The sequence below is a fragment of the Hemiscyllium ocellatum genome, chromosome 14 (assembly GCF_020745735.1).
Source record: "Hemiscyllium ocellatum isolate sHemOce1 chromosome 14, sHemOce1.pat.X.cur, whole genome shotgun sequence".
NCBI classification, from domain to species: Eukaryota; Metazoa; Chordata; class Chondrichthyes; order Orectolobiformes; family Hemiscylliidae; genus Hemiscyllium; species Hemiscyllium ocellatum.
Window position 1 is genome coordinate 1,823,124 of NC_083414.1, and position 20,480 is coordinate 1,843,603.

General features: G+C 43.8%; 1 protein-coding gene across 6 annotated transcripts in view; it reads right to left on the bottom strand.

Moving 5' to 3' along the window:
- The window catches only part of usp19 (ubiquitin specific peptidase 19), a 156,583-nt gene that overhangs the window by 21,972 nt on the left and 114,131 nt on the right, over positions 1 to 20,480 (bottom strand). For all 6 annotated transcript variants that reach the window (XM_060835291.1, XM_060835287.1, XM_060835286.1 and 3 more), the window contains 6 exons: positions 19,418 to 19,782; positions 17,502 to 17,612; positions 14,692 to 14,908; positions 11,357 to 11,509; positions 7,283 to 7,446; positions 1,109 to 1,287 (listed from right to left, as the gene is read on the bottom strand). In XM_060835291.1, the coding sequence (XP_060691274.1) occupies positions 1,109 to 1,287; positions 7,283 to 7,446; positions 11,357 to 11,509; positions 14,692 to 14,908; positions 17,502 to 17,612; positions 19,418 to 19,782 (1,189 nt within the window). The remainder of the gene's footprint in view (positions 1 to 1,108; positions 1,288 to 7,282; positions 7,447 to 11,356; positions 11,510 to 14,691; positions 14,909 to 17,501; positions 17,613 to 19,417; positions 19,783 to 20,480) is intronic.

Genomic DNA, 20,480 nt, shown 5'->3' on the forward strand with positions numbered 1-20,480 from the left:
CCACCTTAAAATGTATATCATCTGGTCTTAGACACATCTGCCATGGTGAAGAGAATGCCACAAACTACTCTCTCTCTCATAAGTTTGTATACTTTAATCAGATCCCCTCCTCTTCTCCAATGAAAACAAACCCCAGTCTTAGTGATGATGTTACCTAGCATGGTGACAAAACATCTGAAAACAAACCTTCAATTTCAGCCAGCTAACTTACATACGTACTGTCTCTCTTCATGAGATCCTGAGGGGACTGGACAGTATGAGTGTGGAAAGGATGCTTCCTCTTGCAGGAGCTTTGAGAACTCGTGCTCCGTGTTTAAAAAAAAGAAGCTGCCTATTTAAGAGAAAGGTATATTTCCTGAGGGTCAAGTGTCTTTGGAACTCTCTTTCTGAAAGAATACTTTGAATATTTTTAAGGCAATGGTCGATAGATTGGTGAGCAAGGAGGGGAAAGGTTATTGAAGTAGATGGGAATGATTTTCAGATTACAATTAGAACAGCCAATACTGTATTAAATGGCCGACAAAGCTCAAGAGATCAAAAGCCCTGCTCCCACTCCTAACTTGTATGTTTCTACACAAAATCAGTTCTTGTCATAAAGAGGCATGGTTCCTCAGAATGCTAAGCAGGTTAAGGAAAAATATGTTAAGGAGAAATAATTCTCAGGATAAGATCCGTAGGAAGTGCAGGTGTTCCTTAGGGAGATGTATGCATTTCATACTACTTCAGTGATGGGGTTACTAAAAATGTTGATCTGGCAATTTCAGAAGCAGACCTTGAGCAACAATTTGTGGACAGTGTAACTTGTAATTGATTTTGTCGCTGCCAGCACCTCAGCGAAGTCAAGGAAAAAAATGTTTTATCTTAAGGGAGAGTTCGGGCTATAAACTTGCACAATACATATCTATTAACTGGCAAGTCAAATGACATGGCAATTGGATATCTGCACATTCCTGAATGCAGTGGGGGAGAGAGGGAGAGCGCTAAGTGATTGCACCAAAAGCTTTGGTAACTTTTCTATCAGTCCAGAGATAGCAACAAACAATACTTGGTTTCTCTGTTACAAAAGATTGAAGAGCTAGGGATGAGAATCTCCCCCCTTATTACAAACCTGGCTGGCTGTTCCTTCTGCTTCAGCTGTGCACTCTGTTCCACGGGTGGCAGCTCTCGTTCGCGATGGCCTTACCACTGGAGAATTACGGCGACGGTAGAACAGCACATACGCATGCCGTGCAACCACCTGACTTTCATCAACTGTGGTGACAGTGCTGTCATCAAAAAGACGCCAACCTGCACAAGAACAAAACCGTCACCACAATGGAAGCTTGAAGACAAGTCTCAGTTTAAGACAGTGAACTCAGGGGCGCACACCTGAATAGCTGGTGCAGTTGGGTGGAGCATGTAAATTGTCACATATTACAACATTGATGTGATAATAAACTTGGTCTTAGGCTAGTATTTCAGGGAAAGGCTCAATAACATATTTTGAACAAGGATTCTATCTGACTAGAAATAGTAAGAGGAAATTTTCAACTCTTCATTTACACGCAAAGAAAATGCATCCTTATCACAATGCAAACACTATGAAATTTCCTTTGTTTCAGTAATTAATGAAGGATAAAATAAAGACATTATTCATTATTAACAATATACCTAGTGGTAGAAAATTTTTCTATTTTCTAAAACCTCGCTCCAGAGAAGTTCCACAAATCAGAAATCCTCTTTTTGGCTGTCACTGGCTGGGTCCAGTATTCATTCCCCATCCCTAGTTGCCCCTTGAGAAGGTGGGGATGAGCTGCCTTCCTGAACCGCTGCAGTCCATGTGCTGTAGGTAGACCCCCAATGCCCTAAGGGAGGGAATTCCAGGATTTGGACCCACTGACACTGAATATATTTCCAAGTTAGGATGGGGAGTGGCTTGGAGGGGAACTTGCAGTGGATGGTTTCCCATGTATCTGCTGCTTTTGTCCTTCTAGTTGGAAGTGGTTGTGGATTTGGAAGGTGCTATCTGAGGATCTTTGGTGAATTTCTGCAGTGAATCTTGTAGATGGTTCACTGACTCTCAGTAGCAGTTGTGTGTTTGTGGGAATGGATGCTTGTGGAAATGGTGCCTATCAAGTGGGCTGCTTTTTCTTGGATAGCGTCACAAGCTCCTTGAATATTGTTGGAGCTGCACCCATCCAGGCAAGTGGGGAGTAATCCATCACATTCCTGACTTGGGCCATGTGAATGGACAGACTTTGGTGAGTCAGGAGATGAGTATTCCTAGCCTCTGACATGCTCTTGTAGCCAGTATTTATATAGCGTCAGAGATGTACAGCATGGAAACAGACCCTTCGGTCCAACCCGTCCATGCCGACCAGATATCCCAACCCAAACTAGTCCCACCTGCCAGCACCCAGCCCATATCCCTCCAAACCCTTCCTATTCATATACCCATCCAAATGTCTCTTAAATGTTGTAATTGTACCAGCCTCCACCACATCCTCTGGCAGCTCATTCCATACATGTAGCACCCTCTGTGTGAAAAAGTTGCCACTTTGGTCTCTATTTTATCTTTCCCCTCTCACCCTAAATCTATGCCCTCCAGTTCTAGACTCCCTGACTCCAGGGAAAAGATTTTGCCTATTTATCTTATCCATGCCCCTCATTATTTTGTAAACCTCTATAAGGTCACCCCTCAGCCTCCGATGCTCCAGCCTCAGCCTCTCCCTGTAGCTCAGATCCTCCACCCTGGCAACATCCTTGTAAATCTTTTCTGAACCCTTTCAAGTTTCACAACATCTTTCCAACAGGAAGGAGATCAGAATTGCACGCAATATTCCAACAGTGGCCTAACCAATGTCCTGTACAACCGCAACATGACCTCCCAACTCCTTACTCAATACTCTGATCAATAAAGGAAAGCATACCAAACGTCTTCTTCACTATCCTACCTACCTGCGACTCCACTTTCAAGGAGCTATGAACTTGCACTCCAAGGTCTCTTTGTTCAGCAACACTCCCTAGGACCTTACCATTCAGTGTATAAATCCTGCGAAGATTTGCTTTCCCAAAATGCAGCAGCTCGCATTTATCTGAATTAAACTCCATCTGGCACCTCTCAGCCCATTGGCCCATCTGGTCCAGATTCTGTTGTAATCTGAGGTAACCCTCATTGCTGTCCACTACACCTCCAATTTTGGTGTCATCTGCAAACTTACTACCTGTACCTCTTATGCTCGCATCCAAATCATTTATGTAAATGACAAGTAGAAGGCCCAGCACCGATCCTTGTGGCACTCCACTGGTCACAGGCCTCCAGTCTGAAAAACAACCCTCCATCACCACCCTCTGTCTTCTACCTTTGAGCCAGTTCTGTATCCAAATGGCTAGTTCTCCCTGTATTCCATGAGATCTAACCTTGCTAATCAGTCTCCCATGAGGAACCTTGTCGAAAGCCTTACTGAAGGCCATATAAATCACATCTGCTCTGCCCTCATCACTCTTCTTTGTTACTTCTTCAAAAAACTCAATCAAGTTTGTGAGACATGATTCCTCACGCACAAAGCCATGTTGACTATCCCGAATCAGTCCTTGCCTTTCCAAATACATGTACTTCCTATCCCTCAGGATTCCCTCCAACAACTTGCCCACCACCGAGGTCAGGCTCGCTGGTCTATAGTTCCCTGGCTTGTCTTTACTGCCCTTCTTAAACAGTGGCACCACGTTTGCCAACCTCCAGTCTTCCAGTACCTCACCTGTGACTATTGATGATACAAATACCTCAGCAAGAGGCCCAGCAATCACTTCTCTAGCTTCCCACAGATTTCTCGGGTACACCCGATCAGGTCCTGGGGATTTATCCACCTTTATCAGTTTCAGGACATCCAGCACTTCCTCCTCTGTAATCTGGACATTTTGCAAGATGTCACCATCTATTTCCCTACAGTCTATATCTTCCATATCCTTTTCCACAGTAAATACTGATGCAAAATATTCATTTAGTATCTCCCCATTTTCTGTGGCTCCACACAAAGGCCACCTTGCTGATCTTTGAGGGGCCCTATTCTCTCCCTACTTACCTTTTGTCCTTAATATATTTGTAAAACCCTTTTGTATTCTCCTTAATTCTATTTGCCAAAGCTATCTCATGTCCCCGTTTTGCCCTCCTGATTTCCCTCTTAAGTATACTCCTACTTCCTTTATACTCTAAGGATTCACTCGATCTATCCTGTCTATACCTGACATATGCTTCCTTCTTTTTCTTAACCAAACCCTCAATTTCTTTAGTCATCCAGCATTCCCTATACCTACCAGCCTTCCCTTTCATCCTGACAAGAATATACTTTCTCTGGATTTTTGTTATCTCATGTCTGAAGACTTCCCATTTTCCAGCCGTCCCTTTACCTGCGAACATCTGCCACCAATCAGCTTTTGAAAGTTTTTGCTAATACTGTCAAAATTGGCCTTTCTCAAATTTAGAACTTCAACTTTTAGATCTGGTCTATCCTTTTCCATCACTATTTTAAAAGAAATAGAACTATGGTCGCTGGCCCCAAAGTGCTCTCCTGCTGACACTCAGTCACCTGCCCTGCCTTATTTCCCCAAGAGTAGGTCAAGTTTTGCACTCTCTCTAGTCGGTACATCCACATACTGAATCAGGAAATTGCCTTGTACACACTTAAGAAATTCCTCTCCATCTAAACCTTTAACACTATGGCAGTCCCAGTCGATGCTTGGAAAGTTAAAGTCCCCTACTCTATTATTCTTACAGATAGCTGAGATCTCCTTCCAAGTTTGTTTCTCAATTTCCCTCTGACTATTAGGGGGTCTATAATACAATCCCAATAAGATGATCATCCCTTTCTTATTTCTCAGTTCCACCCAAATAACTTCCCTGGATGTATTTCCTGGAATATCCTCCCTCAGCACAGCTGGAATGCTATCCCTTATCAAAAATGCCACTCCCTCCTCTTTTATATGGTGAATCCAGTTGAGTTTCTAGTCAATGGTAATCCATAGGATGTTGACAGTGACACTGATGGTCATGACTGCACTTTTCCTCGAGTGGTTGAATGCTTGCACTCGTGGCCGTATGAGAGAATCATCGCAGACTCCTCCTTTATCCATATAACTGCACATTTGCAGCAATAATTCAGAGAGGGAAATTGAGCTGGTTATATTCTGAATGGTAATGAATGATCATCGGAGGAGGGGTAGAATGGTTTTGGAGCCCAAGTGCATAAATGATTAAAAGCAAGTCACAAAAGCAATCAAGAGAGGTTAATGAAATGTTGGTCTTTATTTCAAGGAGATAAAGACAAAGGGAAGGAAGTGATGCTTCAGTAATTCAGATCCTTTGTTGGATGTCATCTGGAGTCCTGCACTGTCATAGTAAAGTTCAGTTAAATTATGAAACTAGACTTCATAGATCTACCCTGTATTCCCTGGAATATACAAGTTTGATAGGTCACTTAATTGAGATGTTTAAAATAGATTTAAGGAGAATCTATTTCCCAGGAACTGGGGGGACAGAAGACAGAGTGAGTCCAGAAAGAGGGGCATAAACTTAAAACTGGAGCCAGACTGTTGAGGTCATGTTATGAAGAAGCACTACATAGTGTGTAAATCTGGAACTCTCTCCCAAAAGCCTATGGATTCTGGAGGTCAATTGAAGTTTTCATAACAGAGATAAATAATTTGTTGGGTCAGAATATTGGGGGAAATTGAGAACAGTTAGAAAACTGGAGTCAAGGTATAGGTCAGCCCTGATCCAACAGACCAGGATCGAAAACCTAAAAGGCTTCCTCCTGTTTTTCTATAATGGGTTTGCTGGAGCTGAACACTTCGCTCCTGCTATTAATCCTCTCCCTAGCCCAAACACAGCAAGATCAAGGCTAGCAATCCTAAATAGAAAGTTCTTGGGAAAAAAAAAGGTCCAGGTTATTTATCTGTGAATAATCTGAAATTGGAATCTATTGATACATATATTACAGCTGCATACATGCTGCTGGACCTGATGAGTTTCTCCAGCAATTTCTGTTTTCCTTCTGCACTTCTTAGGTTTATTATCCAGAGATATCCCTGGGTCCTAGATGTAAGCAGGCAATAAGAATTGAACAAGGTCCTCAACTGGGTTCAAGTCACACTACAGAACTGCAGAATTACATTTTACTTTGCTCAAAAACTGCATGAATCCATGTAAGATTCTGTAAATCTGGCTTTTAGATGAGAATCAGCCTGCCCATTGTGGCACAGCCAGTATCACACAGGGCACCCTCACACCTTCAATACATTATCTGGGCCGACATGACACCAATTGTTAAAGTTCACTTGAGAATGTAACTTTAATGTTCTGCGATTTACATAAGATTACATAAGAACAAACTGAAACCAACATAATTATTCTAAAAGATGAGAGGCTCAACAAAAAAACTAGGACTTTTTCAATATATAACTTCAGTTACATCACACTGTGAACTTTTGCTCCAAATTCTGTGTCTTACAATCCTATACTCCACAATCACCTGATAAAGGAGCAGTGCTCTGAAAGCTAGTGCTTCCAAATAAACCTGTTGGACTATAACCTGACGTTGTTTGATTTTTAACTTTGAACAAAATACCTTTTCAACTTTTTGTATTTGTGGTCCTTTAGCTTTACCTGGGACAAAGCTTGATAACAATTTACATCAAACCAAATGAGCCTTCACTTGAAGATAAAATTCATTCCTGGAATGAGTGTGTTGCAAGTATGGTTACTGCTATTGTTCTTCCCGAAGGTGTTTCTAAGGTGCTTTTGGGCCATCACGTTGAATAGCTGGTACCGGTTTTGTCACAAGTAAAAGACCAGTTCACAACAAAGTTAAGGAACAACCATATTGCTGGGGAAATAATCACAAACCCAGAGCAGGCAAGAATAGCACATTTCCTTCTCTAAAGGAACCAGCTGTGTTTTTGCAACAATTTGAAACTTTGTGGTTTACTTACCAGTCTTTATTTCTGATTTTCAAAAACCACATACAAATTCTCCAAAGTGACACAGTGGAATCTGAACTCATTTTCTGAATTATTAGCTCATTGAAATCAACACTAGGCTACCAAACATTCATGGCCAGAAGTTAGGAAACAGCTGGTCTCGGCCAGTGATACACAGCGCAGTTCTAAGTTGGTTTAGCAGTTCTTTTTTGAGAAAGGAGATAAGTATGACAGGCAACAGCCCCTCCTTTATTAGCTCTTGTACACAGACAGATAAAGACTATACAAAGCCAGAAGCAATTAGTGTGTTTGGTGAATATTAACTCACCGACGTCACTGCGTTGGCTGTTCTTGTCATTGGGTAGACGTGCATAGGCGGTGTAGTGCCCCCCAATCATCCCACCGTAGTGGTTAATTACTGCATAGAGATCATAAACAGGGGGCTGTCGGACGTCCTTCACACCAATGCAGAACTTGCTCAGGTCCAGATTTCTTTGAAAGGAAAAGTGGTTGATACAAAATATTAAACAAAAACTTCTCATGCCCAAGTAATCACAGCTCTGAACTTTCTGCACATGCCCAAAGTAGGGATTTCTCAAAAATACTCCTAGGACAGATATAGGACAGGGGTTAGATACAAGTTAAAGCGTTCTCTGTAAGAGGATTGATGAGGGCAGAGCAGATGTGATTTATATGGTCTTCAGTAAGGCTTTCGACAAGGTTCCTCATGGGAGGCTGGTTAGCAGGGTTGGATCTCATGGAATACAGGGAGAACTAGCCATTTGGGTACAGAACTGGCTCAAAGGTAGGAGACAGAGGGTGGTGGTGAGAGGGTGCTGGGTCCACTACTTTTTGACATTTACATAAATGATTTGGTTGTGAGCATAAGAGGTATACTTAGTAAGTGTGCTGATGACACTAAAATTGGAGGTGTAGTGGACAGCGAACAAGGTTAACTCAGATTACAACAGGTTCTTGATCAGATGGGCAAATGGGCTGAGGGGTAGCAGATGGAGTTTGATTTAGATAAATGCGAGATGCTGCATTTTGGGAAAGCAAATCTTCGCAGGATTTATACACTTAATGGTAAGTTCCTGGGGAGTTTTGTTGAACAAAGAGACCTTGGAGTGCAGGTAGAGAGCTGGTTCTGAGTCGCAGGTAGATAGGATAGCGAAGGTGGCGTTTGGTATGCTTTCCTTTATTGGTCAGAGTACTGAGTACAGGAGTTGGGAGGTCATGATGCGGCTGTACAGGACATTGGTGAGGCCACTGTTCGAATATTGCGTGCAATTCTGGTCTCCTGCCAATTGGAAGAATGTTGTGAAACTTGCGAGGGTTCAGAAAAGATTTACAAGGATGTTGCCAAGGTTGGAAGATTTGAGCGACAGGGAGAGGCTGAACAGGCTGGGGCTACTTTTCTCTGAAGCGTCAGAGGCTGAGGGATGACCTTAGAGGTTTATAAAATCATGAGGGGCATAGATAGGGTAAATAGACAAGGTCTTTTCCCTGGGGTGGGGCAAGTCCAAAACTAGGGGGCATAGGTTTAGGGTGAGAGGGGAAAGATATAAAAGAGACCCAAGGGGCAATTTTTTCATGCAGAGAATGCTACGTGTATAGAATGAGCTGCCAGAGGAAGTGGTGGAGGCTGGTACAATTACAACATTTGGATGGGTATATGAATCGGAAGGGTTTGGAGTGAATTGGGCCAAGTGCCAGCAGGTAGGACTAAATCAGTTTGGAATACCAGGTCGGCATGGATGAGTTGGACCGAAGGGTCTGTATCTGTGCTGTACATCTCTACGAATCTACATGGCACAAGGTTAGATACAAATCAAAGCTCTCTCTGCACTCTAGTAGACTGTCGTGGGCATCTAATTCAAACACACACCTCCTCCCACCCTACTTCCTGTAAAAATGTCATCCCTTATTCCCAATTTCTCCGCCTCCACCACATATGTTCCCAGAATGACCAATTCCATCTTAGAAAATCCCAGACGGCCTCCTCCTTCCAAGATTGCAATTTCCCTTGTCACGTGGTTGACGGTGCCCTCCAGCACATCTCTTCCACGTCCCACACCGCTGCCCTCAAACACCACCCCTCCCAAGGACAGAACCCCCAGTCCTCCCCTTCATAGGGGATACAGAGCATCGTTCTCCGCCACCTACAAATAGACTCCACCACCAGGGATATACTTCCCTCCCCACCCCTATCAGCATTTCGGAGTGACCATTCCTTCTGCAACTCCTTAGTCAGATCCACACACACCCTACAAACCCACTCCCCCCTCTCAGCACCTTCCCCTGCCACCGCAGGAAGTGCAAAACCTGCGCCCACACCTCCCCCCTCACCTCCATCCAAGGCCCCAAAGGATCTTTCCACATCCATCAAAAATTTACCTGTACCTCTACCAATGTCATCCACTGTCTCCGTTGCACCTGATGTGGTCTCCTCTGCATTGGGGAAGACAGGACGCCAACTTGTGGAACATTCCAGAGAACATCTCTGGGACACCCGCACCAACCAAACCCAGTGCCCTGTGGCTGAACACAAACTCCCCCTCCCATGCCACCAAGGATATGCAGGTCCTGGACCTCCTCCATTGCCAAACCCTGACCACCCAATGCTTGGAGGAAAAACGCCTCATATTCTGCCTTGAGACCCTGCAACCACACAAGATCAATGTGAATTTCACCAATTCTCTCATTTCCCCTCCCCCGACATTATCCCAGTCCCAGCCCTCTAACTCGGCACTGCCCTCTTGATCTGTCCTTCACATTTCCCATCTATCCACTCCACCTTCCTCTCTGACCTATCACCTTTGCCCGGGCCTTCACAGCTACATTCCGCCCCCCCCCCCCCCAAAACCCCAATTCCCTCCCATCTATCTCTCAGCCCCCTGGCCCACAAGCCTCATTCCTGATGAAGGGCTTATGCCTGAAATGTTGATTCTCCTGTCCCTTGGTTGATGCCTGACCTGCCTGGTCTGTCCAGCACCACACTCTCGACTCTGATCGCCAGTATCTGCAGTCCTCACTTTCTCCTATGGCACTACACTGTCCCCAAACACTCCCAGCATGGGATTAGATAACGTTCCCTCTGCACTATCACACACTCCGAGAACAGATAAAGTACAGCTCAGATTCAGAGTAAAGCTTCCTCCACACTATCAAACTGTCCTGGGATAGATGCAGCACAGGGTTAGATACAGAGTAAAGCTCCCTCTACACTGCCCCAAACACTCGCAGGACATCACAATATGAGGTCAGATACGGAGTAAAAACCCCTCTAAACAGTCCCACGTCATGACTCTGAAGCACCTTTACAGGTAGACAGTTGTTTCCACTCATCTGGGAGTGAAGATCATGGGAATACAATCTCAGGATAAGGGGTCAATCATGCACAACTCAGATGAGGAAAATATACTTCACTCTCAATGTTGTAAATCTTTGACATCTTATGCCCCAGATGGATGCTCCAACGTTGTATATATTTGACGGAGAGTTGGATACATTTCTTGGGGAAGGATGGAAATATAATGTTGAGCAGGTTCAAAGTACTGCAGGATTTACTTCACCAGCTCCTTTTTTGTATTTTGTCATCAAATATCCCTGGGACAGGTACAGAGCACAGCTTTCAGTACACCGTCTCTATTCCGTGCAAGTGCCACTATCAAGTTCACCCCAATGACATGAATGATATATTTTCCCCTCACCAGCAAGGCAAATGCAATGCTGAAGCAGAGAACAGTTTTGAAGTGATAGCCCATGACATAGTGTCCAATTTTACCTGGTGGACTGAGACTCCCATCACCTATGGTACAGGTGGAGATGATTTCCTACCATGGTTTGCAGAGTCAGAATTTACCTGCCTCATTATATTTTCTTCCCCAAAGACCTGAAAATGTCTCAATGGGTTGATGGCCCCCTTCTGCAGTGTATGATTTTAGGGTTATAGAGATTTGCAGCACAGAAAAAAAGTCCTTTAACCTTTTGCATTTATGCCAGTCAAAAAGCACCACATAACTATTTTAATCCCACTTTCCAGGACTTGGCCCATAGCCTTGTAATTACAAGTGCACATCTAAATACTTGTTCAACGTTGTGCCCTCTATCACCCTTACAGGCAGTGATTTCCAGATTCCCACCATCCTCTGTGTGAAAACATTCTTTCTCATATCCCCTCTAAACCTTCTGCCCTTTACCTTAAATATCTGCCCCCAGGTCACCGAACCCTCCATCAAGGGTGTCTATGATGTCTATACCTCTTATAATTTTACACACGTCAATCAAGTTCCCCCTAGGCTCCTCTGCTGCAAGGAAAATAACCCCGGTCTCTCTCTTCATAACGGAGTAAAGAGAGAGATTCAGTATGAGGAGGTGATAGGGTTTCTGTATGGCACACCTAATAGGGAACTCCACCATGTCATTGATCTTGTCTCTCCAGATGAAGTTGCGGAAGGAGAAACGCTTCAATTGGATGATGAGTACATTCGGGAGCCACCACAGCATCAACTGCTTGGATGCCTCTCTGTGCTGTTTACATTTAGGACAATACCTGCAATGGATCAGAAGCAGCTGTCAGTGTTAATCCTCTCTCTGCCTGAATGCACATAAAACCCACTGCTCAAGCTCAAAGAAACAGGGGAGGCCCAAGGAAATCTCACTGGCTGTTCAGCTCTTGAATTTCACAGAGACCACAACTCAAAACAAACTGAAACAAATTTGCACACCATAGCACATAGAATATAGAACAATACAGTGCAGAACAGGCCCTTCAGCCCTCCATGTTACGCCGACCTGTGAACTATTCCCAGCTCGTCCCCCCTGTATCCCATCATCATCCATGTGCTTATCCAAGGATTGTTTAAATCTCCCTAATGTGGCTGAGTTGACTACATTGGTAGGCAGAGCATTCCACGCCCTTACCACTCTGAGTAAAGAACCTGCGTCTGACATTTGTCTTAACTCTATCACCCCTCAATTTGTACTTATGGCCTCTCGTACAAGCTGACATTATCATCCTAGGAAAAAGACTCTCACTGTCCACCTTATCTAATCCTCTGACCATCTTGTATGTCTCTATCAAATCCCCTCTTAGCTTCTTCTTGCCAATGAGAACAGACCCAAGTCCCTCAGCCTTTCCTCATAAGACCTTCCCTCCAGACCAGGCAACATCCTGGTAAATCTCCTCTGCACCTTTTCCAATGCTTCCACATCCTTCCCAAAATATGGCAACCAGAGCTGTACACCATATTCCAAGTCGGCCGCACTAGCGTGTTGTATAGTTGCAGCATGACATTATGGCTCCAGAACTCAATCCCTCTACGAATGAAACCGAACACACCATATGCCTTCTTAACAGCACTATCAACCTGGGTGGCAACTTTCAGGGATCTATGTACATGGACTCCAAGATCCCACTTCACATACATACCACCAAGACTCTTTCCATTGACTCTGCCTTCCTGTTATTCTTCCCAAAGTGAATCACCTCACATTTAGCTGCATTGAACTCCATTTGCCACCCCTCAGCCCAATTTTGCAGTTTACCCAAGTCCCCCTGCAACCTGTAACATTCTTCCAAACTGTCCACTACTCCACCGACTTTAGTGTCATCTGCAAATTTACTAACCCATCCACCTATGCCTGTATCTAAGTCATTTATAGAAATGACAAACAGCAGTGGTCCCAAACCAGATCCTTGTGGCACACCACTAGTAACCGGATTCCAGGCTGAATATTTTCCATCAACCACCACTCACTGCCTTCTTTCAGAAAGCCAGTTTCTAATCCAAACTGCTAAATCACCCTCAGTTCCATGTCTCTGCATTTTCTCCAGCAGCCTATCATGTGGAACCTTATCAAAGGCTTTACTGAAGTCCATGTATACCACGTCAACTGCCCTATTCTCATTTACATGCTTGGTCACCCTCTCAAAAAACTCTGAGGTTTGTGAGACACGACCTGCCCTTGATGAAACCATGTTGACTATCTGAAATCAAACTGTTGCTTGCTAGACGATTATAAATCTATTCTCTTATAATCCTTCCAAAACCTTTCCTACAACAGAACGAAGGCTCACTGGTCTATAACCAAAGACTAACTTCTTCAAAAATAGATTAAATCTCGAGATCTTGGCATTGTTGGCAGGACCCACATCTTGTATCTATTTTCATTTACATGTCAAAGGTTATGGACAGCCACTTTTTTAAATTAGTTGGATGTGGGCGTCACTGGCTGGGCCCAGCATTTATTATCCATTCCTAGTTGCCACTTTGAGAAGGTGGGAGTGAGCTGCCTTTTTGTACTGCTGCAGTCCATGTATTGTGGATGGACGCACAATATCATTAAGGAGGGAATTCTAGGATTTTGACCCAGCAACACTGAAGGAACGGCGATATAATTCAAAGTCAGGATGGTACGAGGCTGGAGGGGAACTTGAGGGGTATCTGCTGCCATTGTCCTTCTAGATGGAAGTGACTGTGGGTTTGGAAAGTGCTGTCTGAACAGCCTTAGTGAATTTCTGCTGTGCATCTTGCAGATGGTACACATTTCTGCTACTGAATGTCTGTGGTGGAGGAAGTAAGCCCATAAGACATAGGAGTGGAAATAAGGCCATTCGGCCCATCGAGTCCACTCCGCTATTCAATCATGGCTGATGGGCATTTCAACTCCACTTACCCACATTCTCGCCGTAGCCCTTAATTCCTTGTGACATCAAGTATTTATCAATCTCTGCCTTGAAGACATTTAGTGTCCCGGCCTCCACTGCACTCTGCAGCAATGAATACCACAGGCCCACCACTCTCTGGCTGAAGAAATATCTCTGCATTTCTGTAGATGTGGATGTGACACTAATCAAGTGGGCTGCTTTGTTCTGGATGGTATCAAGCTTCTTGAGTGTTGGTGGGAGCTACATCCACCCAGTCAAGTGGAGTATTCCATCACACTCCTGACTTGGGCCTTGCAGATGGTGGACAGGATTTGCAGCTTTGGGCAGCAAGCGACTTGCTGCACCATTCCTAGCCTTTAATCTACTCTTAAAGCCACAAGATTTATATGGCTAGATCAGTTTGTGGTTAATGGTAACCCTCCAGGATATTGATGGGGGGGGGGGCCTTCAAAAATAGTAACACCATTGAATGTCTGTGGGACAGTGATTAGGTTCTCTCCTGGAGGTGGTCATAACCAGGCATTATTGTGGGATAAATGTTACTTAGCAAGCCTGGATACTGTCCAGGTCTGGATGCATTTGGACATGGGCCTCCTCAGTATCTGAGCACCTTCTGGAGTTTCAGGAATTCTCTAGCGTTACAGCTAATTAGGTTCCCTGCTGAAACGTAGTCACTGTTGATAAGCAGGAAACATGCACACATCACAATCCCTACAAACAGCACTGAGAAACCAATTGAGAATTGTTGTGATACTCGTTAAGAAATAAACATTAGCCAGGGCACTGAGAAAATTTTCTCAACTCCTCTTTGAAATTGTGGTCATGGGATCCTTCACTTCAAACTGAAAGTGAAGACCAGGCATTATTCACCAGTGTCTCTGACAGATCACACCTCTAACAGCACCTCCCTTAGTACCACACACTCCACAGTTCAGCTTGGGTGACATGCTCAAAACTCCAGAACAGAAAATGAAATTACAACCTCCGGACACGGAGATGAGACACCTATGATTAATACCCATGGTCTAGTAGGAAAAGATAAAAACCAGGGCAAGGAATCTTACCAAGCTTCCTCAGGCGCCAGCACCTCAGGTTTGGTGAAAAGATTCAGGCACTGTTCGAGTGTGAAGTAGCCAGCTCTGGCTGCCTCATTGGCTGAACTGGGATCTTCAACATACTCCAACTCCTTGGATTCCACTAACACATATTCCTTCTGTCTCTCATTATTTTTCCATACCATTGCCAGAGAGATGCTGTCTGGCAACTCCAATGGAGCATCACCTATAAAGAAGAGAAGCCAGATTGACAAGGTGAGACATGAAGCACAAATCAGGAAGATTACTGCAAATAACGCTGTCAATGCTGGCATCCTGATGGAAACCACATCAATAAACGGGAGTGGTTCAACACTGGATACACTACAATTTAAAATCTAGGGTTCAACCTTGGGTTGATTGAGGGACAAAAATTAGTCAACAATCCAGGGAAAACGGTGTCTTCCTTCCCTCAAAATCTGTTACGTTCCTCTGTGGTGGTGGTTGGAGCCTGGTTTAAAAATATGCCCTCCGATAGAGCAACACTCCCTTAGTACTGACCCACTGATAGCCCAGCATCCCTTCGTACTGACCCACTGATAGCCCAGCATCCCTTCACACTGACCCACTGATAGCCCAGCCTCCCTTAGTACTGACCCACTGATAGCCCAGCCTCCCTTAGTACTGACCCACTGATAGCCCAGCCTCCCTTAGTATTGCCATGATCCTGATGGTATTATTGGAAAGGTCAGATCCCAGAATGAAAGCTTGTCTAAACGATCATATGTTTAATTTTTCTCTTTTTGTTAGTTTACATTAGTCTCTGAAATATACACACTAGTCTTCAGAGATCCTTGAACAGCAGAACACAAGTTTATTATATTACATGAAAGAAAAATAAACCATGCCCTATATACATTCCAGTTAGGAATATTTCAATATACTGATTAAAATTTCAACCTTTATCCCCAACACAGTCTTCACAGAGACTCAAGTGCAGAGAAATTATATTCCTCCTTCAATTCCACATTTCTACTTAAATGGACTCCTTGCAGTTTTTCTTCTTTGAACTGTAGAGAAAATTTTACTATTCCTCTAAACCTGATGAAGAATGCTTTGAATTCCAATAACTGGTCGAGTTTTGTCCCAAGCTCAAGCTGGTTTGGAAATCTCAAGCTGAAAGTACTGCTGCTTCAATGACTGGTTCCCCCTGAACTCAAAAATGCTTGCTAGGTCAGAAACTAAAAAAAACTTGCTTCTGAACTCAACTCATGAATCTTTGCTAAATGTGCATATGGTCATAAACCCAGAAGTATAGATGTCTCACTCCATCAACACTCCAATGGTTCTCCCAAACTCAATTGTAGTCACATACCTTCCCACCTCAGGCGACTCTGTGTGGAGTTTGCACATTCTCCCCGTGTCTGTGTGGGTTTCCTCCGGGTGCTCCGGTTTCCTCCCACAATCCAAAAATGTGCACGTTAAGTGAATTGGCCATGCTAAATTGCCCGTAGTGTTAGGTGAAGGAGTAAATGTAGGAGAATGGGTCTGGGTGGGTTACGCTTCGACGGGTCGGTGTGGACTTGTTGGGTCGAAGGGCCTGTTTCCACACTGTAAGTAATCTCATCTAAACCTTCTTTGAACTGATACATTTAGGTAACTGTTGCAGAATGACTGACCGGTTTTGAAAACCTCAACACCACTATACCACATCTAAATGCCTCCCCTTTTAAAAATAAAAAAAAAAGGTCACATGGTATTTTGCGCACCTTTCAGCTTGGGGCCTGTGCTACTTAACAGCATGACCACCCTAGTTCTGTTATATATGACGCCACTGTGATTAGGTTCAAGCTGAACTGTTATTTCTTGTTCTGTTTGCAGTCGCTGATACATTTCAGCATTCCACTGCGTGAGTAGCCTGCCCATTGGAACACAAGCACTTGCCAGCAAGTGGGTGGACGGCAAAGCGTGCACACACATGCCGGGGGCAGGGGAGCAGTGCAGGATTGCAGGGGCACACAGCACCGAAGTAAAACAGGAGTCAGAATGCAGATATCAATATGCAGCGATTGATTTTCTTTTTCCCCCTTGCCAGAGTTTCCTTGTCCATCAATTCTGATGAGACACTGCTTACTCAAACAAACGTGTTGGAATTAAATGGATTACACTTTGTCAGAAACAGCCCTCTTCAGTTCACAGATGGTCAAACCCTTTGAGACTCTATTTAGCACGTTTGCCTTGCAGAAGAGTTGGATTGAAGAACTCAAGGCTGTTCCCTTAGCTCTGGCAGTGATTGTTACAGCAGGTGTCACTGACTGTTTGCAAGCTCCACTTTATTTCTTGAATGTGTTTTTCCAACAGTAGGCCCAACCCTAAACCCCACCTTTGATCACTCACAACATGCTCAACAACAAGTGATAGTGGAAGTACATTCCCCAGTGCTACCTACCCCCTCCACCATTACAGATACTAAACCCACAGCTGGGCAGAAGCTGACACAGAATCATAAACATAAAGTCATGGAGCATGGAAACAGACCCTTTGGTCCAACTTGCCCATGGTGACCAGATATCTGTTAAACCAGAGGCCGTGTTTAGAAAAGATTGCGCTGGATTCACTAGCTGCAGCTGCTGTGTAGTAGCAATCTGTATGAGTTTTTCAAAGCAACCAAATTAAACCAGAGATAGAAATGCTCAGTGACCGATGGCCCCAAAGAGCTGCAGCTGCCCTACATTTAAAACAGAGGCATTTGCTTTTCTTTCACAAACTGGTTTAGCACAGCAGCTGGCAAAGAGCTTAACAATAATCCACATTTAATAAAAAACGCTTGTTGGCCTCACCTTTGTCTTCCATTTTCTGCTCTTTGTTTGAAGCGTCAATGATTTTGATGTAAAACTGTGGTGTGTGGAAGCGCACAGACTCAACTGGCTGCTGGTAACCAGGGATTGCAGCTATTTGGGGGGGGTCGGGGGGGAAGAAAAGGACATTGTAAACTGTTTTTATGCGCGCAGAAAGTATTACATACAGAATTGCTTAACTGAAGAGCATCAAAAAGAAGCTGCCCGCCTGATAGTCTCCTCAGCTTCAAACATTTCACATGGAGTTGACAGTGAAACTATCTAGGACATAGTTTTAAACTTTCAGAAAAATGTCACACACTTCCTAAAGTTCCCAAGGGAAGGCTTCTAGACAAAGTAAAGGTTACAGAAAGCGAGAGTTATTTGTCTAATTGTGGAGATAAGGTGCATAGTTAAGGTTCCAAGGGCAAGTACATGTGGCCTTCATTTTCATATCTATTTTCACTATCAGGATGCAGCAGTCAAACTTGGCCAAATATGCATATCTAGAATAATAATGGCAGCAGTGTATGTGAAAATAAAAGTAACACAAGATTTGTAAAAAGAAATATCTAATTGAACAGATGACCAATGGAGCTTTTCATTATGGTAGAATATTACAGATAGGTTTTAAAAATAGATAACATTCGGGATTTAACAAGCAGAAGAATTTCATCAGTTCCAGATGAAAGATCTTGACATGAAACGTGAACTCGGTCTCTCTTTCTCCACTCATGCTGCCGTTTCCAATACTTTTTAATTTATTCCGACAGTAGGGTACTGAGAATGAAGACAGGTTGATAATCTTCAATATTCAGTACACTTTAAAATAAAGTTAATAACATGAAAGATCTATATCCAGAAGATAGCATAATACGCCTACACTGAGGGTTTGCAAGGTTCAGATCACAATGAAACTGTGATGGGCAAAGTGCAGAGAAAGGTCATTGATCAAGTTTCATACAGCCTGATCTTGCCGTCTCCCAGTTTAGTTGTGAGAGCACTCAAGCCCTTCAGTCAGAGGGGGATGCAGAGCAGTGATCTATTCTCACTTGGGTTTCAGTTGCCTGTTTCCACAGTGTGCCTAATTATACTGCTGTGATAATACAAATAACGCAGTGACTGAGTCCCAAATGTATGGCAGGTTGTTAACTAGAGGGGAGAATTTCACCCAGGCTTGAAAATTTCCTGACAGTATCCCACCATGTGCGGGATAACCAGATACAGTTCATCTTTCACACAAACGCTCCAAGTTCATATAGGGAAGCTTCATATAGCTAAGATCAATAAACCCATAATAGTGCAAAGTTCTACGTGGATAACATGTGCCGTGGATAATAAGTTGATGTATTGGTGGTATAGTAAGCTGCATGCCACAATTAGTTTCATGTCAGTACAACCACCATTGTGCAGTAATATGAGGCACTCTTGCGACGCAATGATAGCGTTGCTACTTTTGAGCTAGAGAGCTCGGGTTCAAATCCTACTCGACCAAAGGTGTGTTATAACATGTCTGCACAGGTTGAATGGAAAATTATTTCAGCAGCAACATGGGCTGGTTCTGATACAAGGATATTACGGTAAAACAACCACTTACTCTCCAAAGATGGCTCCTAATCAGTTAAGCATTTTCGGTTTTCTATTCACTCATTAAAACCTTGCTTTCTTAATGGTGTGCTAAAATCACAATTCAAGATAACTACAGCACCTAGATTCAGGGAAAGACAACATTGTTAAAGCTGCAGACCATTGCTGCAGCTAAAAGATGAGATTTGACGCTTGAAAAGACTTTTCTTGTGCTCTTGGTTCTTATTGAAGAGGTACACTGTAGACCAGATGTCTCAGATACTCAAACTAGGATTTATTTACTATACTGCCTTATCAAGACGGATTTGTGAAGACTGAAAAAAAATCACCACCTTCGGGCTTCGGAGCTTTCTCGTAAGAGGTTTCCTTCTCACATCCGGTGTCTTCCTGTGACAATGGCTGCATTTCTGAGAATCCAGAGTCGTAGCTGTGAATGGAATCTTTGTCTCTACCTGGCATACTCATCCCCTTTGAGAAAGCAGAAGCCAGCAGGGGCTCAGAAACAGAGCTGGTTAAATAAGCACGGTGCACGGGCCTGAAATCTCTCTGCTGAAGCTCCTGGGATATCTTTCCATCACCTATCTCAGAGGTGGTAGTAGTTCCAGGGCTGGGCTGTACATTCTCCACTTTACAAGGTGGTGGGTCTGGCGAGATCCGGCCTGGCTGGAATGGGGGCTGGAACACATTTACCGAATACCTGCCAAAGAATACAAAATTATTAATCTGACCATGTACAGCAAGACAAGCATAGAATCCTACAAAGGAATTGTAATTCAGTTGCATCAGTGGTTTTAAAGTATTTATTCAATTTCTTCTTGAATTGTATTAGATTAGATTACTTAATGTGGAAACAGGCCCTTCGGCCCAACAAGTCCACCCCAACCCGCCAAAGCACAATCCACCCATACCCCAACATTTGCCCCTTACCTAACACTATGGGCAATTTAGCATGGCCAATTCACCTGACCCGTACATCTTTGTGACTGTGGGAGGAAACCGGAACACCCGGAGGAAACCCACACAGACACGGGGAGAACGTGCAAACTCCACACAGTCAGTCGCCTGAGGTGGGAATTGAACCCGGGTCTCAGGCGCTGTGAGGCAGCAGTGCTAACCACTGTGCCACTGTGCTGTTCAACCATTGCATTCCAGATCATTATTCACCTGAAGGAATTCTTATCAACTCTGGCTCTTTTGTCAATTGTGGTAAAACTGTGACCTCTAGTCATCAACTCTAATAGTGGAAAGCTTCTCATTTACTCCATTGTGACATTTTCCCAAGCAGTGAGAGAGAGTCCTGTTGCCAGGGTCGGGGTGAAGTGCCCATGGGTTAAAAATGATATAATATTCATAACAGAGCACTTAGCATGCAAAAGGTAGGATTGTGTCAGGGAT